Raw genomic sequence first — 13,159 nt, 5'->3', positions numbered from 1 at the left:
CCTCTCAAATAGTCGACACTACTTCTTATAACCTTCCCTTTCTTTTATTTCATTAATCAAAAAATCAAAATAAATTATTCTATGAAAATATCTTGCATGCAAGTTGATGTCGTCATCAGTATCTTTCCCCAAATAGTATTGCCACCTCGTTCTTCCAATGAAATAATAATCTCTCCTTATTTCCAAAATCTCCCAAATGAAGAAAGAGTTACTTTATTTCCAAAATAATCTCACGTGTAAATATTCCTCAATTAATTCTTCACATGGAAAATAAATTATCTTTCCCGGTGGAATATATTTGTAATAAAGTAAGAAAGATAAAATACTCCCATTTTCAGTTTGCATGTGCCAACCCCACTTCGATTTCAATTCATTTGCTGCGTTTGTGCCTCGCATATGAAACAATTTTATGCTGATGATATATATGGAGATACCAGGCCAGCTACATTTTGTCATTTTTTTCATTGTGGTTGCTGATATATGGAAATACCAGGCCAACCACATTTCATCATTGTGGTTGTTGATATATGGAAATACCAGGCCAACCCCATTTCATAATTATGGTTGCTGATACATGGAAATACCAAGCCAACCCGGCTGCTGATTCATGGAAATACCAGGCCAGCATAATAAGTGCTGCTGATATTTAGAAATACCAGGCCAGCATAATTGATCATTGTGGTTGCTGATACATGGAAATACCAGGCCAACCACATTTCATCATTGTGGTTGTTGATATATGGAAGTACCAGGCCAACCACATTTTTCCATTTTCGTCGCAAACACCATTAAGTCTCACATTTTGTTGTTTATTCGCTGGATGATCGAATTCACTTGTACTTTCTACCAATGCACTAAAATAGTATTAGTAACTAAAATATTGTATCATATCTAATATAAATATGGGTATAAAATCTAGCATATACATGCTTATCAACACTCCCACACTTATATTTTGCTAGTCTTCGAGCAAAACAGAGATATTATGCAATTGATTTTTTATTTTTTTTAATTCTAAGAAAAGTGAAAACCTGCAAAAATATGGATAATTACCCACTCCCCCACACTTAAACATTATATTGTCATTGATGTAATTGAGTCATCCAACGTAGAAATTAAGATGGGAAATACAAAAATAAACAATAAAAATAAGAGATAGAGTAGATGGAACAAATATGATGGGTTGACTCCCATGAAGCGAAATGTATTTGTCTCCCAACTTGCCAATAGCATGTAGTCTCAAACAAGGTGAGGTTGGTACCCCAAAGTAGACATCCAATCATATATATAGAGTCTAAAAAGTTGAGGATCATCCCAACTAATCCGGTCAGCTGAAAATATGCACCTGCAAATACTATAAACCTCCAGAAAGATGTTTAAATTCATTCCCACTAGAAAATTGTAAGTGCAAATTACATCACTCCCATAAGCAACATGTTCAGATTGTTTAACAATTTCTATTCACAGAGCACTCTCTAAGTCAGGTTCTAAATCAGCTAAAATGATTTCCGCAGCTAATATTGGTTCAAATTCATCCGCGGAACAATAGCTCAATGGAGCAATAATATCACGACTCATAGACCCATTATCATTTAAAACGGTTCCATTATCAATATCATCAAGACAAAAAAAAATCAGAACTTAATGACTTAAGGGTCAAGGTCGGAGCTTTCTCGTCTAATAGAACTAGTCGAGACTCTGACAAAATTAGAGGTTCTAGTTTGGGTTTCCATTTACTGGTGTCTAGCAGTGGTGTGGAGTCTAATAAGGTATTGACTTCACATATAACACTATCATCGTCAAAATCATACCAAAAATGAGCTAAGCAAACCACTAATGGATCTTCCAAGTGGCTCTTGCAAAAGCTTTGCGAGTGCATCTTTTCGTTGGTAGCACTTCAAACTAAGGTATCTGGAAAATTCCAAGCAAACTGTGTAAAAAGAATTAAAAGAAAACTAAAAGAAAAATAAAATAAATTATGTACAGAAAAAAATAAAATAAAATAAAATAAAAATAAAATAAAAAAATAAACTATGTACAAGATATCAATCAGAGAGTATTACGTAACCACTCCTCGACAACGGCGCCAAAAACTTGGTAGGTTGGGAAACCTACAATAAAATACTGCAAGTGCACAATATCTAACTAGCAGAATAATGGCAAGTACAGGTCGTTCCCACGAAGAGTGTGAAATACTACAACTAATAAATATCAAAACTAACTAATCGACAAGATGATGTTTGAACGATTTTCAGAAATTTGGAACAAAATGAAATAATAATAATTCTAACAGTAAACAAAATGAGAGCGGGTTATTAGGATTTTCGGTTTCCACCAATTAATTATGCAAATTCTACTAGTCATTACAAATATATTCCATGCATTTTCAAATATTGTTTCTCCGCTGTAATTTTCTTTGCTTCATGGGTAGTGATTCTAAAACATTACCTATCAATCCTAAAGCATATCACGTCAAAGAACTTAACCAAAGCACGCCATATCAATTGAAAAGCATAAATAATCAAGAAAATCACATGAACAATAAAATACCAAGCCATATGAAGAAAAAATACTAGTCATTCAAATCATTATTGAGCATATAAATGTAGAGTTTACACAATTAAATTGGTTTCTACCTAAACCCTAACATGACTCTAGCTAGACACGGCATTATCAAAAGCCATAAACATATTAAAATCAAATTCTAGCTAATGAAACATGAAGAATCAAAAACAAAACTTCAAAACCCTTCTCTACTTATGGCCCTATGGCCGGGCTCTCCTCTCAAATAGTCGACACCCCTTCTTATAACCTTCCCTTTCTTTTATTTCATTAATCAAAGAATCAAAATAAATTATTCTATGAAAATATCTTGCATGCAAGTTGATGTCGTCATCAGTATCTTTCCCCAAATAGTATTTCCACCTCGTTCTTCCAATGAAATAATAATCTCTCCTTATTTCCAAAATCTCCCAAATGAAGAAAGAGTTACTTTATTTCCAAAATAATCTCACGTGTAAATATTCCTCAATTAATTCTTCACATGGCAAATAAATCATCTTTCCCGGTGGAATATATTTGTAATAAAGTAAGAAAGATAAAATACTCCCATTTTAATCTGCATGTGCCAACCCCAATTTGGTTTCAATTCATTTGCTGCGTTTGTGCCTCGCCTATGAAACAATTTTATGCTGCTGATATATATGGAGATACCATGCCAGCTACATTTTGTCATTTTTTCCATTGTGGTTGCTGATATATGGAAATACCAGGCCAACCTCGTTTCATCATTGTGGTTGCTGATATATGAAAATACCAGGCCAACCCCATTTCATAATTGTGGTTGCTGATACATGGAAATACCAGGCCAGCATAATAAGTGTTGTTGATATATAGAAATACCATGCCAACATAATTGATCATTGTGGTTGCTGATACATGGAAATACCAGGCAAACCACATTTCATTATTGTGGTTGCTGATATATGGAAGTACCAGGCCAACCACATTTTTCCATTTTCGTCGCAAACACAATTAAGTCTCACATTTTGTTGTTTATTCGCTGGATGATCGAATTCACTTGTACTTTCTACAAAAGCATTAAAATAGTATTAGTAACTAAAATATTGTATCATAGCTAATATAAATATGGGTATAAAATGTAGCATATACATGCTTATCAGTGGCTCCCCTTTTAGTGTGTGTGGCGGCTTTAGAGACACCTGATTGGTCGATGGAAAGTGGGGCCGGCAAGCTAGAGCGTGGCCACACTTCCAGTACGTTGTGGCAGATTTAATTGCCTAGTTTGGCTAAGCATAGTTTCAACCAAGGGGTTTAGTGTGCTGCGCGGGGTGCGAAACCCTAATTTTTGCAAGTTAGTCTGGTTTATGAGTTTTTTTTGAGTTATCACAATAATTGGCTGGATTTTGTATGCTGCCACAAAAATCCTTATTTATAGAATGCAGTGTGCTTTCTGTCTGAGCATTTTGTGCAATGGCCTTAATTTTGGTACTTGGAGGTTCATGCTAATCTGCTGCGAGCGAACACAAATCCGTCATGCCATACCGATGTTAAAGGTTCTGTTGGGGAACATAGCACAAGAAAAGTACTCAGCAGGCTCCGGCATTTGTGAGTAATGCAGCTAGGAGCTTATACACTCATTAGGCTCTATACTAGTGAACAATTCATCTAGGAGATTGAGTCTTGTATTGGCGAGGTGTCGAAATTTATAGCTCATCTGGGATGGTTGCTACATGTCCAGTCTGGATAAATTTCATGTAAATATATTGAATCGGTTCAATAGGTGTGCCAGTGGAGAAGTTGACACTCATGGCTCCGTTTCCTTACAGAGTGACGTCACATCAGATGTAAGGTTTTACAATTTTAACCCTAAGCTAAAAACCACCATCAACACTAAGCTCGCATTTTTTTTCATTTTTTGTATATGTATATACTTGTACACCACTGATAAAAATCAAATAAAATTGTATTTTTCAGCAGGCATCTGTGAAAGTCAAATGAAGAAGAGGATGGAACAAGCCTGGGAGTTGAGTCTGAAACTGCTAACAATCCGAGGTATAAAGAAAATGATCCCAACTCGCATTTCATTTCATTTTCAGTACATGTGTACCAGGATGTACACCTTAGTGATTTCTTATGTGTGTGTATAGTAGTGTACAACTTTGTACAACCTAACAAAATTGCATTTCCAACACTTTTCTTCCAAAGACAAATGAAATCCCTGAAGATCAACAAGACCAGATAGACCTTGATAACCAAGATGTGAGGAATACCGCTCAAACTGCTGAAATTGATGAAGCTAAGAAAATCGCAGCTCAAGCCATATCTCAGCTGGACCCTAAAGGCATGTTGCCGGTTGAAGAAGATGTCTTTTTACTCACACAAGGAGAAGAGATAGAGAAGGAGACTTATACATCAATTGAGGAGCTTCTAGATAACTTGTCTAAAACTGTATTCGTAAAGCTTGAAAAAGGTTATTGCAGAACGGAACCATCTGAAATGAAGGTAAAGATGGAAACCCTGATCCACGATTTTCCAAGATTTTCATTGTTGAGCCAAGAAGATACAAAAGAAGAGTCGTCGCAAAAATCATTATCCAATGAAGATGTACGAGAAATGATCGTTGCTGAAGTAGTGCAGTTCATCCAACAACATGAAGATGAATTTTTTAGCAGTCAAGAAGTACAAGAGCAGAAGACACCACCAGCAAAGACAAGAGTAGGGAAGATGAAGGAAGCAGAGATGTTGAGGACACAAGCAGATGGTAAGTTATCCAAGACACCACCAAAGATAGCTGCAAAAAAAACAACTAGATCCTGATTTCATTGCCGAGGGTAAAACCAGACAAGTTAGGATAAAAGTGGATTAAAAAGGCAAGGGGATCAAAGAGGGAGAAGAACCAGGATATCATGCACCAATAAAGAGAAAGGAAAATGGGTATCATCCTTGTCGCCCACTGCCAGATGTTCTTCAATCACCACTATACCATGCCATGGAACCAGGACGGGACAAAAAAAGGATACAAAAATTTTTCGACTATGCAAGCCTGACGTAAGTTCACAAAACAATACCTCGCACTATACGAATGATTGAATATTATTGTAAAAAAGGTATGTGCACCACTATGTACACCATGTTAACATTTTCTTTATGATTCTGCAGCTCTGTATCTTGGGAACTAACAAAACTCGAAGATCCAACAATCAGGGAAGAAATTATGATTATGAGAAAAGTACTTCGTGAACTGATGTTCAACAAATATCTGGACCAAGAGGTACTGCAGTTATACGTTCATCGACGTTGCACATCAATTATCAGAGATAGCTTTCGTCATCCAGATGATCAAAAGTACATGAGATGTGAAATAATGAGTCCTACTGCATGTGTAAGTTTCTCAAAAACAAATCAATTTTTCGCAACAGTGTATTGCCGTTGCGAATTTCGAACCGCGTATGTTCTGTTGCTAATATTATCGATCTTATCTCATTTCTCAACCACAAAAAAACTTTCCTCTCTTTCATTCTGGATTTGTAGCTCTGAAGAACTTCCGTTTTTAGATCATCTGCGAGATTTGGAAGCATCGATCTCGTAGAGACTCTTTTAAAAGTAGAAGAAAAATCTGTTCGATTCGCTTAAGAAGTAGAAACTCTCCATTTAAGAAGTAGAAGAAGACGTTGTTAGATTCGCTTGAGTTTTGGATTTTGGAGTTATGGAGCAGCAGTAGAATAAGAACATGGTAGAGAACATCGGAGAAGAAGAGATTCTTCATGGCCCTTTCCCTGTTAAACAGCTTCAGGTAATTTCCATCAATTTGCTCTTGAAACCCTGGATTTATTTTCTATACTTTTCCAATCAAGTTCTTTTTTTAGATTATCACTAACTATCATTATGTTATGGGTTTTAGTTTGTTTCTCAATTACAATCCTCGAATTTAGGGATTTTCTTGATGTTTTGAACATTGGGTTTGTGCTTCCGTTTCGAGATTTTGGACGTTTTGATGAAAATTTTGTGTTAACAATTTGATATCAGGGTTTCGATTTGATTCTTAGTAAAGGGTCTTCTTTGATTTTGGGGATATTTAGGAAAGCATGCATATTTCTGATTCTTTAGGTTTTGAGTAATTCGAGGATTTTCTTGAAAAAGTAATGTTTTTCAGGTTACACTAATTGGGGGTTTGTTTTGATTGTGTTGTTTTTGAAGGCGTCTGGGGTAGCTTCAGTTAATTACCACTGCTATCATTTTGTCTTAACTGCAGAGCCACTGTTGCTCAACAAAGAGAGCTCCACAAACCCAAGTCTGATAGATCTTGTATACGTAGGGAGTTTGCCATACCGGGATCTTCTCTTGCATAAGTATCTTTACCATAACTTTTCTTTTTCGTCATAGCTCTTGTCCCACTCTTTTATAGCCTTAGTCATGCTATTGCCAGAATGAAGAAAATGAAACACTTTGAACGACAGATCCTATGACCACATTTTTCCCTTGTATTTCATATAAATGGTGTTTGATTTTTTCGTTTCTTCTTCTCAGATATGAGACTGGAGATCATGGTGGTGTTTATGCTGAGAACTGCGATGAAACTGTCGACGAAGCAGGGAAGCTGTTGGGTCAACCCCTAGATTTGTTGTTCTCAATTCACACAGATAAAGAAGATGGTTCACCGAAGGGGGGAAGCTCATTACCACCTCCTTTCCCAGGTCCTTGCACCTTACAATCCGCCCTAGCACGCTATGATGATCTTTTGAATCCTCCTAGAAAGGTGATGGGTGGTCCGGCTAATATTAATTTTTTGTACTATATTTATCTCTGTAATTTGTAAACTGTAATACCGATCTTTTCTGATGGAAATTTTAGGCTTCTCTGATTGCTCTGTCTGCTCATGCATCTGTACCTAGTGAAGCAGAGAGATTAGGGGGTTTTGTCATCACCTCTGAGACAGTCTAAGCCATTCAAGATCTGTACTAATCATCTAGGTTTATTGCTTTTTGTTTTATTTGAGGTGTTGATATAATCTGTGAGATTTGACTTAAGTTTTTTTTGTGATTTCTCAGGGGGATGACATCCATATTTGTGCTTTAGGTGGACTACTGCAAGATAGAAATATAGTGCTTTTCATCTGCAATGTTCCTATAAAGAAGAAAATGCGGGCCGGGTACCCTTCTTTCCTTGGTTACACATCATTCATATTATTAGGTTTTGGTACTACTTTTGCTAGAGAGGTAGGTTATTGTGACATATTTAATGCAGCCTGTGTTTCCTTTTCCATGGATGAAAACTTTGCTCGTCTTAATTTTTTATGTCACTTAATATTTAGATTCCTTTTTCAAGAATGTGTTTGAGAGATCTGAATGGCAATTCACTCCAGATGGGCTACCTTGTTCTTCTGAATAGCATCAAAGCAGCGTCTTGCAGGTTAGCTATTTTCTTTAATTAATTTGATATTTATTAGTGGCTGTTTTAGCTGATTCTTTAGTCTTTTGTTAGTCATGTTCAATTCAATTGTTTAATTGCTTTTCCTTTTTGATGCAAGGATGTTATTCTTGTCATACATGATTGAAGACAATAGTCATGGTATCCTCTTTTAAGTTGAGTTCCTTGTACATATCCACCAGCAGATGCAAACCAAAATATCATGAGCCCCTTGTTGATGATGGTTCCTTTGTTAACCTTGGAATTTTGGTGGGTAAGCTGGACTGCGCTTGTTAAATTATTCCAGTTTAAAGAAAAAGTCTAGTTACTATTGTTTACCGTTTCAAATTTCAAATTTAGTAATCAGGCCAGGTTATTTCAGTGAAGCGCATCTGAAGTCCTTCTTGTTTCATTTTGTTTGCACTTTCGGTTTTCTCCGGTAATAATTGGCTCATGTTGTTCCACTCCAGGGAGGTGTTTTATTTGCCTTTATAGTGGGTCTTTATCTGATGAATTTTTGGTTGGTTCTGCACTTGTTGTGAGACTGCTCATGAATTTTCGTAGGTTGTGCACTCAATGTGATACAGGAGTTTAGAAAATATTGACTATTGGTAATTTATGATTATATTCTGCTATGTTAGATTGAGACCCCCTTAGCTGGCCAACTTCTTTGTGGGTATTTTATTTAAGGTGTTAATGGAAATATATGTGTTTGTAGGTGTTGTAAAACATTTATTGGGTGCAAGATGTATATCTATTAACAGAGTTAATGCTCAGCATTTTTTCCTTCTGATTATATGATGCATATCTTCTTGAAGTATACCTGATATTTTAAAGCTTTCCTTGCTCTTTGGAACAAGGTCTGTTATATAGCTTGGATTATCAATTCAGTTCTGGAAACAGACTAGCTCAACTACTGAGCTTCACCCTAAAGCTGCTTATGGTGAATCCAAAGCCACTACTGTGCAACCTCATAGTGTTATGACTGGTTCATTTTGATCATGGTATAGCGAAAACTCATCAGAAATCCCAGCACTTGCTCGAGTCTCTAGTATCTTTCAGGTATAAGCAAATCATTAATAGTAGAATATATACCCTGAATTCTGAAGTACTATTACTTTTTTTGTTTGTTATCTCTAACTATATGTATCTGTGACAGGTTCTTCATCATCTTGGTCGTATTTACTAGACGAGAATTCGGCATCTTGATCATCCTCTCAAAGCCACAATGATTTGCTGCATTCTGATTACTGATCACTGTAAGAGATTGTAACATTCTGTTTCTATATGCAATCCTTAGAAGCTAAAACAAACATAGTAGCACCAGCACAATGTAAGAAACAAGAACATATTTGCATATGCAATCTTTCAGTTGTACAATTTGACACTTGATTTTCTTAATGCAACCTGTAACATGTCTTTGATGTGATGAATTCCCTGCTTTTTATTGTGTTTGGTTCCCTTTCATTGTAGAATGTCTTTTTGAGGTTTAAACCTGTGGGAATGTATGTGTGAGTATAGAGTATGAGAACTATCATATTCAATTGCTGGATATAAAATGAATCAGGGTATTGCAGGGAACTGGGGTATTGCTGGGAACTAGGGGTAATCAGTTTTGACTAAGTTAATGAAGACTTGACCTTTTTTTTGTTGCGAAATATTAGCAACGGCGAAAATATGTTCTAAATCTGAACCAGAACAACTATATCCTGTTCTACTAAAATATATCCCGGAATGACTCTAAAATTAGCAGAAGAATAGATATAAAATTAGTCAGCAACAGATCTAAGCTGTTGCTAAACATTAAATTTGGTGTAGTGTTTGTTTGTATATTTCTTTAGGTGTGGACATAGATATACACCAGTATGATATATGATTGACACGTGCTCTGTTGACTGTTTGTATGGATGCTTGATTGTTAGATTTATTTAGGTGTGTACATAGTTGTACACCTGTATCATATGTCATGGATACATCTATATCATCCATCTGTTTGATATGTAGTAGTGTACATGCTTGTTAGTTTTATGGTCTGATTTAGGTGTACCTAATTCATTTTATTTTCCAACAAATTATTGATTGCAGTACTATGTGAAGATCAATATCATCGGCACTGTACAAAAGCTTGTGGTTGATTTCATACGGGACATGCCTGACAATCTGGAAGTTCTTGTAATCCCCGTCAATCACTCTACACAACAAATGGCAGTAGGAGTTCACTGGTCGCTTTTGAAGTTTGATTTCGAAGCGCTTGAGTGGAAATGGTACAACTCATTGCACTCAAATGAGGACTATAAAGATGATGCACAACAACTAGCAAATATGGTGCAATTGGAACTCAACAAGAAGAGAGCGTTAAAGGGTGATGCACCTATAGAACCGCACGAAATAAACATCATGTAATGCCCTGCACAAAATCAATCCAGACTGCCTCCTATACACTTGTTACTTTATGAAACGAAGTGTGAAGAAGACAAAGAGTATCGAAAGAGATCAACATAGGGCCGAAGACATTTGTCAGGAAATGAGAGAAAAATTGGTGGCCAAGATGCTGAAAAAAATTTGGAGTGTATGAAAAGGTGTGGAATATAGCAAAGGATGAACAACACAAGGAGTGGCGCCTGAGTATGGAAATGAAACCATTGAAGAGGAAGAGGAGTTTTTAAGCTTCATTATACAAGATCACTTTCTGAATTGCTTCTAAACGTTTTTTATCTTCAAACAACTTTTCAACTTTCAGTTTTCAATACTATAAAGACCTTGAATTAATCTTTTTATTAGTTTCAATTTAAGACTTATGACTACTATAAAAACCTTGAATTAATCTTTTTATTAGTTTCAATTTTGATGTGTTGAAAGTATACTTTTGTCGGTACTAAGGTGTATATTACAGTTTAGTAAAATATTAAGGTGTACATGATTGTGCAATGTTACTGACAGAGCAAAAATTTATCACAGTAATGGTACAGGAAGGTGTACATAATGGTACACATGTACTGACAGATTTATCCAGGCCTGCAAAACTGAAAACATAAAATTGAACATGCATTAGCAAAATAAAACTAGTAGCAATATACATAACTGAAAACATAAAATATTACTAAACAAAATAGACTAGTAGCATCCATTGTACAAAAAGGTGTACATAATGGTACCCAGGTAAAAAGACAGGTAAGAAAACTGAAGTGCACAGGAAGGTGTACACAATGGTACACATGTCTTGGCACTAATTATCCACACCAAAGAAAATTCAAAAAGACATTACCAAAATTAAAAACTAAATACATAGAATCTTTTGAACAAATCAAACATAGAAAAAATCATCAAAGCATGGGGCGGGTAGCTCTGTTGTGGTGACCAAGGGTGAAGCACTTTGTATACATCATAGGCCTATTTTGCTTCTCCCAAGCATTCTTCATATGTTGTGTTCTTCGTCTACCAGGTGGAGGAACAAGAATAGGAAAAATAACCTTATCACTAGGATCATAAGCCCGCGGCTTGTCATAATTGGGGATTAGAAAGATGATCTCCTGGTATGTCCCGTTGTACCCTTCAGTGGTGAAGTATGGCTCAACAAATGAATATATGTTCTCCCTCGTAGCTTGAATGGAATCACAAGCATGTGCACAAAGAAAACCATTAACTCGCCACCTGTGACATGTACAAGTTTGCTGCAATAGATCTACATAATGATACCGGGGAGATGCGACTTCATACGATCTTTCCATGGACTCAGTAACAATCCAAGTATGACCAATGTCGATGTTTTCCTTTAGTGAAACCTCAAATGTGGAAGTGAGCCTAGTGTTGAAAGTTTCTAGACCTTCTACCCATCTCGTAGAATTCATCTTCATAACCTTCAAACTAACATTATAAAAACACAAAACATAAAATCAAAACATGATCTAGAAGGAATACAGATAAAACATGTGTACAACAATGTAAACATTAAGGAAATCCTGTGTACAACAATGTACACACAGTTGCGTAATCACAGATAAAATACGTGTACAAGTATCTACAGATCAAGCAAATCCATTGTGCAACAATGTAGACAGATAAACATGTGTACATGGGAAGATGTACACATCAGAGAAAAATAAATGAATGAAACACTAAACATAAAACTCACCGTATCGCATCGAGAAGAGAAAAATCAGGCAACTTTTTGAAATCAAGAATCCAGTTGTTGAACGACTCGGAAAGAGTTGAAGAGTGAGCATTATATCTGCACACAAGGAAAAATGCATTTTCCCATTTCTCCTTTGGAATAGTCATGATATAGTTAGCAACATGTCCACATCCAATTACATGCATGCCACGCAAAGCTTCTTCAAAGTTAGCTGATGTGTAAGAGTAAGCAGCTTTGTAAAACAAATCAATAAAAACCTTCGAATTCGCATCACCTGATCCAATAGGGAGATTGCACTTGATGTGGTAAAATCAATAGCTGTGATATGAATTAGGAAATACTTTTAGAATGCACTGCAAAAGTCCTTCTCCATGATCACTAAGGAAAACAAATTGACGACCATCGATAACTTATTTAAGATTATCCAGAAACCAAAACCAATTATCTTTGTTTTCAGAAGAAACAAGAGCAAAAGAAAATGGGTAAAAACCATTGTTTCAATTGATACATGTTGCATCCATCAAAGTACCCCTGGATCTACCAGTAAGAAATGTAGCGTCCAAGTAAATCATGGGCCTGAGATGCCTATAGCTATGCTTGCAAGCACCGAAACAAATGAAGATTCTCTGAAATCTTATGGTTCCATGATCAACTTCAAAATTCACATAGCTATCAGGATTAGTTTCTTCAATTGCTTTGACATACCAGGTTAAATCGCTATACGACTTCTCGTCATCGCCAAACTGTTCTTCAAATACGCCCATTTCCCTCTACGGGCATGGTGATACTTAATATTGGACCCATAAGTCTTCTTAAAAAGTGATATGATCTGTTTGGGTTTTAGACTATGATCCTCATGTATATTGTCAGCGATCAAATGCTTGACTAACTTGGTTGTCACCGCAAGACTCTTCAACCTCAAACCAACACCACAACTACAAAAAAAAAATCTGGAATAAGTAATGTGCACCACAATGTACAACTAATAATATCTCAAAACCAACATCAGATATGCAAAAAGAAAACACAGACCAAGTAAGAAACATGTAATTTACACCAAGAATATGTAATCTACAGAATGTGCCACTTAAAAAGCCT

General features: G+C 36.0%; 2 protein-coding genes across 8 annotated transcripts; one reads left to right on the top strand and one right to left on the bottom strand.

The window, feature by feature from the left end:
- Positions 1-6,040: 6,040 nt before the first annotated feature.
- On the top strand, positions 6,041-10,765 carry LOC113289939. 7 transcript variants are annotated; one of them, XM_026539372.1, is made up of 9 exons: positions 6,041-6,316; positions 6,721-6,872; positions 7,051-7,279; positions 7,572-7,739; positions 7,835-7,932; positions 8,051-8,199; positions 8,648-8,991; positions 9,089-9,188; positions 10,015-10,765. In XM_026539372.1, exons 1-6 carry the CDS (start codon positions 6,254-6,256, stop codon positions 8,103-8,105), a joined length of 765 nt encoding a protein of 254 aa, XP_026395157.1. In that variant the 5' UTR covers positions 6,041-6,253; the 3' UTR covers positions 8,106-8,199; positions 8,648-8,991; positions 9,089-9,188; positions 10,015-10,765. The 7 variants fall into 7 exon arrangements, with proteins under 7 accessions (XP_026395157.1, XP_026395159.1, XP_026395158.1 ...); XM_026539374.1 differs by having other exon boundaries at positions 8,803-8,991; positions 10,015-10,764; XM_026539373.1 differs by having other exon boundaries at positions 8,790-8,991; positions 10,015-10,764.
- A 487-nt stretch (positions 10,766-11,252) lies between these two features.
- On the bottom strand, positions 11,253-12,825 carry LOC113291719. Its single transcript, XM_026541217.1, has 3 exons — positions 12,591-12,825; positions 12,062-12,335; positions 11,253-11,793 (listed from the first exon to the last, which is right to left on the bottom strand). Exons 1-3 carry the CDS (start codon positions 12,823-12,825, stop codon positions 11,253-11,255), a joined length of 1,050 nt encoding a protein of 349 aa, XP_026397002.1.
- Positions 12,826-13,159: the final 334 nt, after the last annotated feature.

The sequence above is a fragment of the Papaver somniferum genome, chromosome 6, assembly GCF_003573695.1.
Source record: "Papaver somniferum cultivar HN1 chromosome 6, ASM357369v1, whole genome shotgun sequence".
Classification (NCBI taxonomy): domain Eukaryota; kingdom Viridiplantae; phylum Streptophyta; class Magnoliopsida; order Ranunculales; family Papaveraceae; genus Papaver; species Papaver somniferum.
This window is presented reverse-complemented; position numbering and strand designations above follow the sequence as displayed.

What these genes read in the sequence shown, in the direction of transcription:
- LOC113289939 (XM_026539372.1), top strand. Translation starts at nt 6,254, where the DNA reads ATGGTAGAGAACATCGGAGAAGAAGAGATTCTTCATGGCCCTTTCCCT. An exon ending in CGGGATCTTCTCTTGCATAA is followed by an intron (nt 6,873 to 7,050) that starts GTATCTTTACCA and finishes TCTTCTTCTCAG; the next exon opens with ATATGAGACTGGAGATCATG. An exon ending in ATCAAAGCAGCGTCTTGCAG is followed by an intron (nt 7,933 to 8,050) that starts GTTAGCTATTTT and finishes TTTTGATGCAAG; the next exon opens with GATGTTATTCTTGTCATACA.
- LOC113291719 (XM_026541217.1), bottom strand. Translation starts at nt 12,825, where the DNA reads ATGGGCGTATTTGAAGAACAGTTTGGCGATGACGAGAAGTCGTATAGC. An exon ending in TCTTACTGGTAGATCCAGGG is followed by an intron (nt 12,336 to 12,590) that starts GTACTTTGATGG and finishes CTATTGGATCAG; the next exon opens with GTGATGCGAATTCGAAGGTT. An exon ending in TCTCTTCTCGATGCGATACG is followed by an intron (nt 11,794 to 12,061) that starts GTGAGTTTTATG and finishes TTATAATGTTAG; the next exon opens with TTTGAAGGTTATGAAGATGA.